At 39.3% G+C, this 13,964-nt stretch overlaps 1 protein-coding gene across 1 annotated transcript; it reads left to right on the top strand.

Annotated features, from left to right (window-relative positions):
• Positions 1-496: 496 nt before the first annotated feature.
• LOC136843873 (monocarboxylate transporter 12-like) lies at positions 497-13,338 on the top strand. The gene is made up of 5 exons (XM_067112730.1): positions 497-1,512; positions 7,258-7,525; positions 8,334-9,044; positions 9,360-9,551; positions 12,217-13,338. The coding sequence occupies exons 1-5, from the start codon at positions 1,060-1,062 to the stop codon at positions 12,366-12,368; spliced, it is 1,776 nt and encodes a 591-aa protein (XP_066968831.1). The 5' UTR covers positions 497-1,059; the 3' UTR covers positions 12,369-13,338.
• The last annotated feature ends 626 nt before the right edge of the window (positions 13,339-13,964 follow it).

The following is a 13,964-nucleotide window of genomic DNA, read 5'->3' as shown; positions in this document are numbered from 1 at the left end:
TCATTATGATTTACAGGTAAAATTATAACGAGTCAGTCCACAGGGCGTAAGCCACAGTGTCAGAGGCCTTCGAAACCAGTTTACTTGTATATTCATTAAGATGCATAACGTAGGAAGGTATTGGAATTTAGCTGACCCAACGTTGCAAGCAAGCGATTATCTGTGAGTTACCAGAAATGAAAAGCCTGGGGAGATCATAAGAAGGAAATTTCATCTCAGACGAACGTAAAAAGAAGTAAAGTACCACCGTCAGTGCCATCGCTCTAGGAAAAGTTTCTTGACAGCCTAAACTGGACACATTCACCACCGGGCTTTCAGGGTTGGGTTTAGTGTCAAAGGTTGTGTGCCCTACCAGATCTTCCTATCATGGGGGTACCCCTGGAACGGAGCCATAAAGGCGTTCTGAGAAGTGGGCGTCGAGGGAAGGGGGAGGGGGAAGGGTTGGGAAAGACCAAACACACCAATGGCATTAAAGTTGCTCTTCGGGCGCCAGGACAAGTCTGAGAGCATCGGGTTGGGGAGATGGGCAGAGGGGAACCGCAGCGGTTCCCTCTGGGGGGAGTGGCGGACACTGGGGCACTCTGCATTGTGGGCAAGGCTGCCAGGAAACCAGCCAGCCACAAGTAGGGGTCACACGCGAACACACAAGTCGATAGCATCTGCGGACACATGAGTCTCCCTCGCTTGAACTCTCAGTCTGCCACTTGGAGTGTTGGGAGACTGTAGGATGCTGAGCTCGGCCAGACCGGCGATTGAATGGCATCGCTTGACTGTAGGATATGAACATCCTACCAACGAGTGACTTCATACAAAGATAAAGTGCGCAATTCTGATGAACACTGAACGCTGCTTGTCGAACGAATGTTGAAAAGAATCATGAAGGAGTTTATGAGACTAGGACCATGTGATTCTAATTTGTTTTAACACGGTTGCACGATCAGCTTGAAGCAACCGTAAGTTGTGTACACATAACGCACTGCTAAGTTTCCCAAGGTAAACATGAAAGAGATGCACACGTGAAAGGTGATTTTATTTACTGGATTCAACAGGTTATACACAATGGAAAAAGACACAGGTATAATTCCATCGACAAACGATGTGAGTTTATTAAAATATAGACAGACTCACGAAGATTCAGGTCATCAAAACACGACCAAAGAAAGCGAAGTCATGAGTGAAAGTGGGAACAGCAATTCTGCGTCAGATTGTGCGACAGATGGTGATGGAGGAACCAGAAACCGGATTGAAAATAGCAACAAAAATTCCGTTCCTCAGCAGACTCAGAGTAAAGAAGAAGAAAACAAAACAGAGAGTACGAGAACAGCGACAGAGACAGTGTTAGTTTATGCTGAAACTGAGAGACCAGAGAAGAAAGTAGTCAATAAGATGGAGGAAGAGAAACGCAAAGACGGACAGACGGGGAAAAGGGACGACGAAGTAATAGTAGTGAAAACGGTCCCGCCTGACGGTGGGTGGGGATGGGTGGTGCTGCTTGGGTCTTTCGTTGTCATGGTGAGCACCGCGTTTGTCCTTGCACTTAAGTCAGAAACATGTCTTTATTTATTTTTTATTTATGTTATTTTTGTTAGCCTGTGCGTCACTTAATCTTTATGAACATTCTGCATGAACTGATTTTTTAATTGAAAACTGATGGCTCTTTCAGAAACTGCTCTATATGAATGTTTACGCACTTGATAACTAACGATAATGATTTACTCTTGGTTCACAGTTCATTGTGGACTAACGTCCCATTACATAACAAAACGACATTCCGTTATGAATGACGCTCTCGGTTTCCTCTACACTCGGATCCGGGAGTGGACGCGAAGTTTATCACCTGTGGTTCCATGTGTGATTTGAAATGTCCATCTTCATTCACGCGGGGTGGGGACGCATTACTCAGAAGAGCGGTCATCAGATTTGGCCGAAGCTCTCGTTCGCCCGCGTCACGTTTTCCGGATCTTGGTCAGCGGCTAAATACCATCTCAGTTCTTCTTTTTATTCTATATCGATGTTTTGCGATAGAATGTCATTTGATAGGTTTTGTGGAATCTGCGTTAGCGTTACTCTGGGAGATTATGGTTTGGTTGTCGCTATTTTGGACAAATTATTTTACACACTTTTGACAGAAACCTGAGACACTAACTTCGAGGCACACTTTGAAGGACTACATAATGTCGTCCATTGATCATGACTGACACGCAGTCCTCTGCTCATTTTATGACTGATTGCATGATTTTAAACCGTCATATGTTTGTTCATCGTAGTAAATGAAGAGAATCGTGCGGTGTAAAGCAGTTGAGAAAGTTCTTCGAAGAACGAACCAGGGTTTATGTTTAGGGAGCAGCTGTTATTAATTATGGTTTCAAACTTTTCAGCATTTGAGAGATTAAGCAGTATGTTATGTAACAGTGCTAGTTTCCTTGGTGTGCCTTAAAGTAAATACTCATTGTCATCCTCTCTCTCTCTCTCTCTCTGTCTGTCTATATATATATATATATATATATATATATATATATATATAAATATATACTATATATATATATATATATATTATTTCTATAATATTTATGTATATTTTTATATATATATATATATATATATATATATATATATATATATATATACTGTAGATACACAACACACCCATACACACACACACACACACACATATATATATATATATATATATATATATATATATATATATATATATATATATATAGAGAGAGAGAGAGAGAGAGAGAGAGAGAGAGAGAGAGAGAGAGAGAGAGAGAGAGAGCACGCGCTGAGTCACATATTACACGAGAGTCTAATGATTTGACCACAGTTACTCGTGGTAACTAGGTCTCTTGCCCAGTATTAAGAACAACCAGTCGTGACCGTATGTGCACAAAGGAATCTCAAAGCATAAAAAGCAAGAAATAGCATCGCACGCAAAAAGCAATCTCATTACTAAAAAACATTTTCTCTCAGTCTACCCATAAAGCAAAACAAGTGCTGTGAAGTATTCCGGGGTAAATCCATTTGCATTCTAAGAAACTGCGAAGAGTACAACGATTTTTTGGCAGAAAACGAAAGCACTGAAGTGAATCATTGCATAACTATGATTATTCTTTCAGAAGCTTATTATTTCCTCCCCTTGATTTTCTTAGAGATCAATAAATTTCAATTGCGAAAACAAAAGCTAGTGATGGAGTTTAACCTAATGATTATATCTGGCCTATTGAAAGCTTCGATTTGCTATGCTGTAGAAATAGAGTTTCATTGGGAAAAAATAGCATTTAAACCCCTATTGACAAAATCTTACGTTTTTCGGAATAAAAAGTGAATAATCAAGGACAGACTTTGACGTAGAGAATAAATGTTGAATATATACAGCAGAAAGCCTAACAAGCAAATCACATTTTGGCACGTTTATTGGTATAAAAAAAAATTAGGGGACACTTGAGCAGAACAAAAAAGTGTCTTATCTATATAGTTCAATAGTTCTATCTATGTTACTTGGTCCCTGACACCGGTTTTAGAGAGTGAGTGTTTGTGTGTGTGTGTGTGTGTGTGTGTGTGTGTGAGAGAGAGAGAGAGAGAGAGAGAGAGAGAGAGAGAGAGAGAGAGAGAGAGCACTGTAAATCTGAGTACACACACGCACAAGTAACAGCATTACAGATAAAATCTCTATGCATAATGAGTGCAGGGTACTCCACTCGGTTTCAATTTATAAACATACGTCTGTCTGGATGTATCCACTCGGCTTGCAACGGGCTTGACTGAACAAACTAAGGCAGCGCAATTAATGTATAATTCGTCTGGGGATACGCGACGCTGTTTAATCTTTCTGTCCATTCCTCAACTTTTAAAACGTCTGGCTTGAGCTGATTTTTGTTTCGTTAAACTTTCATATTAATGATATTACCATCCCACGAGAGGCGAAATAGACTTACAGTATCCCTGCGTCACCCTTTTGCCACATGTTTGAGACTTTTTTGAGTCGAGGGAAATAACTGCACTTAGCTCTATTGAACCAGGAAAAACTTTTAATTTTAACGGACACGGAATATACTATCCGCATTCCTGAAAAACAAAATATACTTTTGACGTTATTTGTTCCAGCTTCGTGTAAAGCCTACCGTTCTAAACGCTATACATCAACTCGCGGATCTGAACATAGTCCTATGTCTTTCCGAGAACTGATGTTCATCGGTCTAGCTATAGCTTGCGTGCTGACACCGTCACCCCAGCGCATGTCATCCTCAGCCGAACCGTTTATTTTTCTGTGAAGCGTCTCATTTCTTGTCTATTTTTGGCCATCGGTTCTCCTCCCCTACAAAAGGTTTTGGGTATATTCTTTGCCCAGTCATTGTATATCTGATTGGGTTTGTGCTTAGTGATGTCTTACTCCTGGTTTCTACTTCTGATATCAAAGGTGATACGTTTTCATTGTCTGAAACATGACTTGGGAGACCCGAGTTATTCCCACTCGTAGTTGAAAGAAAGAACCCAATACCCTACTCGATTTACCCTCCTACCCTCTTCTTCTTTTGCAAATATCTTACGAATTCGCGTAATCTGAGCACGTAGAACGATAGAGGTTGCAGATCAGGTTGGTAATGCAAGCTGACCACCGGAAAAAAAAGTTTAAAAAATACTTTTGGGAGTGTTCGATATCGTTGTTTTCGGCCTCATTGACAGTCCCTTGACTCTTGAATAACGTTCGCTAGTATTTACAAGATGCGATAAATAACTCTTGCATCTTGTCTTGTTGGATGGAATAAAGATGCCTGTAACCTTTTTATTCCTTGTTTGTACTGCTGACAAAGTTTTTTCATATAATGATATTAGGAGAAAACTGACAGCTATATTTGACGCATACGGAGCTCAGATCTCGGTAATCGGCAGCGAGGATGATGAAGGAAATAAAAGGAAAATAAAAAAAAAGATGAAATTCTAGCCATCTCGTGTGAATAGCCGTTTCTCTTATATGGCAGCTAGATTTAGTTTGATTCCGTGCGTGCATTGCCCGTGTCCTTTAAAACTGTACAGTATAATGTTAAAAATTCACTCGACCATGAACTATTTTTTGTTATTATGTGCATTTTTTCTTCCCAAGTCAACATTTATATTTTCTATTACGAAATCTGGCAAAAGATTCTCATTTCCTTGAAAGATGCTGAATAGTGAAAACATATCCGTTACGCGTTTTTTTTTTTTTTATAAGGAAATAGATTACCGACAGAAAACGGAAGATTTTAATGTACGTTGCAATGTTTTAGACGTAGACGCTAGTAGAAAACAACCCTCAGTGACACGGTCTTCCCAGCCCAGAGGTAACGATGAAAAGACTAAAAGCACCTCAAGCAGAGTGTGTACGTGCTCAGCATCTGAGGAACTACGCACAAAGGATATCTGGATCTCAGAAGTGGATTTTATTCCTTTCTCGAATAATAATTGTTTCTCTCTCTCTCTCTCCGTTTTAGATTCAGACACAAATACAGTTGATTTATTTGAATGTTTCTAAAAATATATTTGATCCTACTTTCAAATGGAGGAATTAGAAAAAATGTTTAAGAAAAAGCGCAAAGTCTCAAGATTAGAATGAGCTATGGCGATATAATTAGAAAGGTAAAAAATTGGATGAATGTGTCTCGCAGTAGTCTGGCCATATAGAGAGAATGGGAGATGATAGAATGTTAAAAACACAAATGTAGTTTGGGAGTTCTTTAGGAAGGAAGACCTCCTGGTATAGTAAAAAAAAAAAAATCCAAAAAGAAATAATTAATATAACCTTGGAAATTTGAACGTGTTAGTATTAGTCCTTAGCAAACCTTTAGCTATAACTCACAATCTCTTAGTAATACGTTGAAGATTTTATGACTGTTGAGACGTCTGGTTACCTGGAACAGAAACGTCGACCTGATTACTATAAAGGAAAACATCGGAGGATCGAAATGCGTCCTGGCACTTAACCTGCATGACTTGACTATCACGCTTCGCTATATCCTTGAGCTGGAAGAATTCTCGTTACCATGTTTTGCGACCTGTCCTGGGTATCCGAGTAATGTTTCTCATTCCACTCACATGGTCATTCATTGCCTATGCATCAAACATCGATACCAGACGAAAGAGATAAGGTGACACCAACCTGGAATAGATTATTAGAGCCAAATTACTGTTCTGTTGTTAAACTTCATATTTTTCATCTGTTCGTTGGCTTATTAAAAAGCTATATGCAGAGATAACCGGAGACGCCAGAAATTCTAAAGACTGATCATGTCTTAAGGATGAAATGATAGGTATGGCACATCACAAATATCTCATATTCGCAGTGACTGTTTAGGTACAGACCACTGAACTAAAATGAGCTTTGAGAATGAAGGCTTATCAGTGCTATCTAAAAATTTTTAGATAACTTCACGCTGCGGGGAAGAAAGGGCGTTGGGTCGGGTATGATACATGCGTACCGGGGTCTAAGCGATGTCAGGCAGGGCAGCCGATCGAGACCACAGGTCTCAAACCAAATCAAAAAGTCCTTCAAAAGAAGGCATCGTGCTTACCCCATACAAAAATGGGAATAAAAGCACGTTAAAAGAAGAAGAAGAAGAAGATTGCTCGGTACTTAACCATGTAATTGTGATAACTCGATATCAACATCTACAGAAAAGTTTCAGTAAAGGATGGTGGGGTTTAAGACGAAAAATAAACAAGCAGATAGCACAAGTTCTAATAAATAGACTTAACTGATACCTTGCACTTGAATGAGTGAAAGTATCGAATGCCTGACGCTTTATTTCAGAGCTGCAGACTAAGGCCGGCCCTTGACACCGTATCAAAGGTTGGATAAGTGACTCTTGTATATCTGTGGTTCGAATTTCAGAAGATAACTAATCTAATCGCTGTTATTTCAAAATGTGGCAGTTATGCACGTGCTGAGAACTTCATTCTACACAAGTCTGTGTGTCATATGAGAAATCTTCAGTTATTATCTTTAAGGAAAAGCTGTCATTGACACCCACCTTATTAGATTTACTAGTGTTTATTGAGCATCCCTGTAGCTCAGTGAATTATGCACCAGACTACTGTAAACAAACTGGAAAAGTATTAGATTTACGGTATGAAAAATAAATTTCCAGTGTTTTACTAAACCGAATATGCCTTTAGTATAAGAACAATAATTCCCGGCCATTTACAGCTACCTTTCAGCCCGGACACAACAGGGAAACCAGCTTGGATAATATATATTACCTAATTTGTTTTTTCCAGGTGTGCTCCAGCATTGGTCCCTGCTTCAGCTTAATATTTTCTCCCCTCTTCCTGAGCCTCGAGACACCGCCAAGCACCGTATCCTGGATTTTCAACTCCTTCAGTCTCATCTGGAACCTGATGAGTCCAGCCGTGGGACCCTTGACGGAGGAATTCGGACACAGGAAAGTGGCGGTAGTGGGCGCAGTCCTCGTCACCGTGGGCCTCATACTTTCTGCGTTTGCGCCTTCGGCCTGGTTCCTCTTCTTCTCTTTTTCGGTGTTGGGAGGTAGGCGTTGCTTGTTTCATTTGGCTTTCTTGTTTCATTCAAAGTTACCTGCGCATATCGCTTCTCGCAAGCGCTGTGATCCAGTCATTCTCATACAGCATCAACAACAGTAGGACTAGGTAACTAGTATAGCAGTAGTGTACTAGTACTGTTGCAATAGTACTAGTACTAGTGTTAGTAGTAAAAGCTGAACAACTAACAATAGAATTTAGGTCTTGGGAAAATATCAGTTCTCCTCATAACATCCCAAGAGCAAATCTTCAGAAAAATGAATGAGGTGAAAGTAACAGACACTACTGAACGCTTCATCTTTTCAAGGTAATAGGAAATGCCTCTGATATTTGGGGAGCGACAGAAATTGCAGATTAGATTTCATGCAGGACATCCAAACTTTCATGTGTACATACTCTCTCTCTCTCTCTCTCTCTCTCTCTCTCTCTCTCTCTCTCTCTCTCTCATATATATATATATATGTATATATATATATGTGTGTATACATATATATGTATATATATATATATATATATATATATATATATATATGTGTGTGTGTGTGTGTGTGTGTGTGTGTGTGTGTGTGTGTGTGTGTGTGTGTGTATAAATATATTCATGCATGCATATATGTGTGTGATTATGCGTACGCGCCTTATATACTAGATACAGTGCATACATACATATAGACATGCCCTATACTTATATACTAAAAAATTAGAACTTGACATAACGGCATACCAAAAAGTAGGCCTATTCTTTTCTCTCAAAATACAGTCCTTTTGACCGGTACTGAAAGATATCCTTCGCTCCTCAGGTATTGGTCTAGGGATCCTGGTGACAATCAGCAACATCATCATACCTGTATACTTCACGGGTCACCTCGGGAGGGCCAATGGCATTCTGATGACAGGAACCAGCATAGGCCTATTCGTCGTGCCCTTGCTGATCACCCACCTGCAGGGGCTCTTCTCTTACCAAGGGGCGACGTTGATTCTCAGCGCCATATTATTCCATACTTGCGTAGCTGCGGCCGTGTTCCACCCCGTTAAATGGCACTCGAAGACTGTGAATTACCGTCGCAGACTTTCCATCAGGGACTCTCGGCGAGGCAGATCAGATGCTGAGAGCAGGAACCTCTTACCGGACACCGAAAGAAATTCAGCTGCTGTTGTGAGAACGGCCCCGCAGAGAGAGGAACGGAGGGTTCCCGTTGCTATTTGTTGCTTGCTGTTACGCGTGATCAAGTCAACTGTGCTTTCCCTGCGGATTTTGTGCTCCCCGCCGGCGTTTATAATAGCTCTGAGTGGTACCCTGACCATGAACGGCTACCTGAACTTCATCGTAATGGTTCCGTTCGTCGTGGGAAAATTTCATTCATCTCAGGGGTCGGCTCTTTGCGTTTCTGTTGCAGGGATATGCAATCTGGTGTCTCGCCTGATCATGTCCGCGCTGACGGACTGCAAGTGGTTCGACATACGAATCGGCTACATTATCAGTATCTCCCTCATTGCCCTCATCAACATAGGTGAGTTTATCTCTTTTATGTAACTGTATGCAAATGTTTTTTTTTATTTATGTATCGTTCAATAGTTATTCTTTTTAGTCAATTCTAAAGCTTCGTTTTGTTTCATCTTACAAAGATCTGAACACAGAATGTATTTCATTTGACCCTTCGTAGTTTTTATTCAGGAAGCGTTGTTCCGTACAATGAAAAGTAATTGTCTAAACAGTGACAATCGCAGCAATACATCTGACGACGCAGTTAAGTTTTCAAGTAAAAACTGTATTGGCAGAAACCAAGTAAAGTTCTGAAAGCTTATTCCACTTTCGCCTTTTCCAGCTTTCCCGTTCACAACCTCGTTGACGTGGATGGCCATCAGCATGGGCGTCTGGGGTTATGGCATTGGCTCGTTCATGGGCCTCTACAACTTGGTAATGATCAAGTACATGGGAGCAAAGAACCTTCCCGCGATGTTTGGCGCCGCTAGCCTGCTGAACGGCCTAGGTTTCATCTCCATTGGTTCGTTACTTGGTAAGTCAGCGGTTATGATGTTGTTTATAGATTTTACAGATGTGTAGAATGATAACCCGTAGGCCTATGCAGCCGTTAAGATCTCTTATGCCAACGTTTCCTTTCACAAAGACTTAAATATGATGCAGATGTACGCCTAAACAGGTGTTGCAGGTGGCGCTGTGATCGATTTGTACCTAGGCCGTTGTACTTGTTATTGATGAATGTTGGTAAACATTATTGTACCCCTGTGACTTTGCTTTCATTTCGCGCAGGATTATGATATTCGACGTGTGCATGATTTTGCTTTAAGGTTAATAGTCTGGATATTGATAGTCTGCAAGCGGTAAAATGTTCCTGTTGTGTGAATCAGTATGGCTAGCCTAACATTTCAAATGATGAAATACATAGCCACTTATTTTCTATTAACTTCTAGCAGCGGCGGCGTCTTCCAATGTAAAAAAAAAAAATATTGTACTATACAAATACGACCAATGATACAGAAAAATATTACTGTATATAAACTCTAATCGTATGACATCGGTCTTGACCATGGACTACAGTACGTTAACATCTTGACATCTGTAAGTTCAGAAGGCATTTTCGTCAGTTACTTGTAAGTACTTAAGCTTACGTGGAAAACTAAAGAATATATATATATATATATATATATATATATATATATATATATATATATATATATATATATATATATATATATATGTGTGTGTGTGTGTGTGTGTGTGTGTGTGTGTGTGTGTGTGTGTGTGTGTAGCAACTTATATCATTTACGAATAGCTCTTGAAAATAAAAAAGAAACGAACATAATTTCTAAAAATTTTCTAAGTCTGCAAACTCTTAAAAAACTGAGTTGGAAAAAATTGGAAAAAATTTAGCAACGAAGAGACAAATATTACACTACTTCCTGGATTACGGTTTTAGTTTTCTGAAAAGAAAACTATTGTGCCGGCTTCGACTGTCCGCCCTCAGATCTTAACAACTACTGAGGCTAGAGGGCTGCAAATTGGTATGCTGATCATCCACAGCCCAATCATCAAACATACCAAATTGCAGCCCTCTAGCCTCAGTAGTTTTTATTTTATTCAAGGTTAAAGTTAGCCATAATCGTGCTTCTGGCCACCACAATATAGGAAGTTTCATGAGCCGCGGCTCATACAACATTATACCGAGAACACCAAAAGATAGATCTATTTTCGGTGGCCTTGATTATACGCTGTAGCGGCTGTACAGAAAATTGATTGCGCCGAAGAAACTTCGGCGCATTTTTTTTATTTGTCTATTGTATTAATGATTTAAGATCTGTATAAACATATAATGTATATAATAGGGCAATTCTAACAACAAAATCCTGCACTGTATAAATTGTCTTACAGAGGACTAAAAGGGAATTGGTTCATATCCTCTGCCTCCTTTGAAAATTTGTATCAGACGAGGGTAGGGTCCGTTTAAAGATATAAAACATAAAGTACTGTAATTCATTATAGGGCAATACAGACCGGCGCTATTGTGACGCCAGATAACTTACATTCATTCAGTCAGACCGCCACTTTCGTCCTCCAAAGCCTCGTCCTTTTGATCAGAATTGTATTTGTTATATGTTTTATCAACAGGACAATAAACACATATCACGAACCTTAAATCTGATAAACATCTGAATATTCATTTAATGATTTATTGATTCCTCTGAGAAGAATTAAGTTTTCTCATGAATACATTACTATACTAGTAAATCATCCCCATTATCGATAACAATTTGCCTTTAATGTCTGAATCCCTTATTTGAAGTTTTCAGTCGATATCCATCTCAAATATAAATCTTTTCTCCAGTCTCCATCTGATTACCAGTTTTACACAACTATAAATTATACAGATTCTTAGATAACTCACGAAAACAAGATATATTAACTCCGGTCCCAGTTTGTACAAGTGTTCGCGTATAGCAGAAAAGGGCTCTTCGTGCCAAAGAAACTCTGACTCTGATTGATGGCAATACTGCGTTCACGCTCTGATCTTGGCACAATGTACAGAAGTGAGGAAACGGCTGCTTTGACAAGTCAAAACCAGCGTCTGTCGTTCGTTATCATAACGCAATGAAATCCAGTATAGCAACATCCTTACCGCTAAATTAAAGTCTGATAATTTGGACTACTATTTTTAAAAAAGCACGTATCAGGAAGAAGGTATGAGACATCGTTTTAGCGTACGCTGAAGACTAATTAATTTGTTAGTTGCTATCATTGGAGGGAGTTTCAACAGAAGTGTCATGTATGCGTTAAAAATAATAGTATTGAAATAGAATAGTTGCAAAAGGAACACGTTTTCATCAAAGATTTCCTGTTTTATCAAAAGACAATTCGAAATGACTGAAAGCGCACGCCCCAAAATGACCGAACACCATGTTGGAGAGTGACAGAGAGAAAGGATCCCTTAATATTGTAAGTTATTTCTAGATAGGAAAGGACTCTGAGGAAAACGGGAACATAAACAAAGTTAATAATAATAATAATAATAATAATAATAATAATAATAACTAACCATGCTGTGCAATCGCTAGACCTATAATAATAACTATGTTGTGCAATCGCTAGACCTATGCTCCGTATTTCAAGTATTTCACGTCATCGGCAAACCTGCCTGCAATCTCACGTGCTCTCTTCCTTCGCAGGGTGGGTTGCCCAAATCGTGAGCAGCTACAACGTGAGCATCTGGGCCCTTGCCTGCATCGAGTGCTTCTGTATCGTTCTGTGGCTTCTGATGCCTGCAGCTGAGGCGTGGCAGATACGCAACCTCGTTCCCGCTCCGATTGCATCAGTGTGAAAGGAGCAAGGAGGTTGCAAATGAGGATGAAGACGAACTTCAGTTTAGCAATGCTCGTGATATACTTATTATCATTCCTAGAGAGAGAGAGAGAGAGAGAGAAGCTGTTCTTGGACCCCTCACAAAGGTCAAGAAATGATACTTATCATCATTCTAATTATTATGGCTCCCTGTGGCTTACCCCGGGGGAGTAGCGGAATAAATGGCTATTAAATAGCGGATATAATTATCACTTCTTGCCTGTCATGCCAACAGAGCAAGGAATGACGTCAGGGGACTTTCTAAGTCTAAGGAAGAGGAATGAAAACACTTAGGAGGATTGTTAATAGAGTACAAAGTAGGGCAAGTGTCACGGACTAGATTCTCAAAGGGGTGAAATATATGTGTCTGTTTGAGTTACATTTGCACTAACTTCTGTGCTTCAGGTATCACTGAACTACAGGAATACTGCAAAATTCGAAAGTTAGCAATATATTCAGTGTCAACAGATTTTTTGTTCATTATTATTCTGTGAATTTTCATTGTCATGACAATTTACACCCTTCTTGGCAAATGTGGCCAAAAGTAAACCAACACTTAATTTATATTATAAATTAGACATATTTCCGTTGAAACCTCTATACCCCAATTATCACCCGCTGTCCTATAGATCCAAATGGTTTTAGATTTCACTGAATAGACAAAACTGTGATAATCGATTCCTGAGAAAAATTTGTGCCATGTGTATTTTGTTAGTATGAGAGTTGTATGCTGCTATTTTCCAACAATAAGCATCTTGATTCAAATCATATAATTAATATTACAGTTTTTAAAGTTTACAGTTACCCATTTCCGGTGTCTGTAACCAAAGTCTAAATATCTGTGTAAATTACGTAACTAAAATAAGAGCAACTGTATTATGTCGAGAGAGTGTGGGCTGTCTTACTGAAAGACACGACTTCATTGTTAATAAAGTTTCTTGCGATTAAAAGCTATGACAATTTGCCTTTCGCACATTGAGTTAATTGATTCTAAAGTTTGTGTGATTGGCGTCTAACGTATGATTTCCATCATGCAATATTGGTAATGTTTTTGAAAGTACAGTCCATGAACTCTAATTCAGATAAACTGTGCAAGGAAGGAGACATTTCTGATACCTGATGAATCAAGGTAATGTCAAATGGTGTACGAACTAAGACTGTTCCCTTACTTCTGCTACAAGTCTCCTTGTATTTTAACAGTTTACTTAAATTTTTATTCACTTATTCATTAATTTGTTAATCTATTTTCTTTTTCAGTAACTGATCGCCCCTTCCTGTATTTCCAAATACCTTCTGTTGCTTCTTTCCAGTGACCACCATATTCTTTGGAAGCTTGAATTCAAGTCATTGGCCCTTGTAGGCTTGTTCCATATGAATAGGGTTCATCTTTCAAATGATAACGATGATAATAATTTTACTATGACTACTGCTACCACTGAGCTAGTACAGATCTGCAAACTGGAAGTTTAAGCGCGGAAAGCTATAAGCAAAAGAAAACTTAGGAAAGTGTACCAAAGCAAAGACAAAAATGTATATAATGATATCTACTTACATCTGATATTGCCTCTCCGCGTCA

Source organism: Macrobrachium rosenbergii, chromosome 12 (genome assembly GCF_040412425.1).
Source record: "Macrobrachium rosenbergii isolate ZJJX-2024 chromosome 12, ASM4041242v1, whole genome shotgun sequence".
Classification (NCBI taxonomy): Eukaryota; Metazoa; Arthropoda; class Malacostraca; order Decapoda; family Palaemonidae; genus Macrobrachium; species Macrobrachium rosenbergii.
The sequence above is the reverse complement of the archived record's forward strand: the minus strand, read 5'-3'. Positions and strand labels throughout refer to the sequence as shown.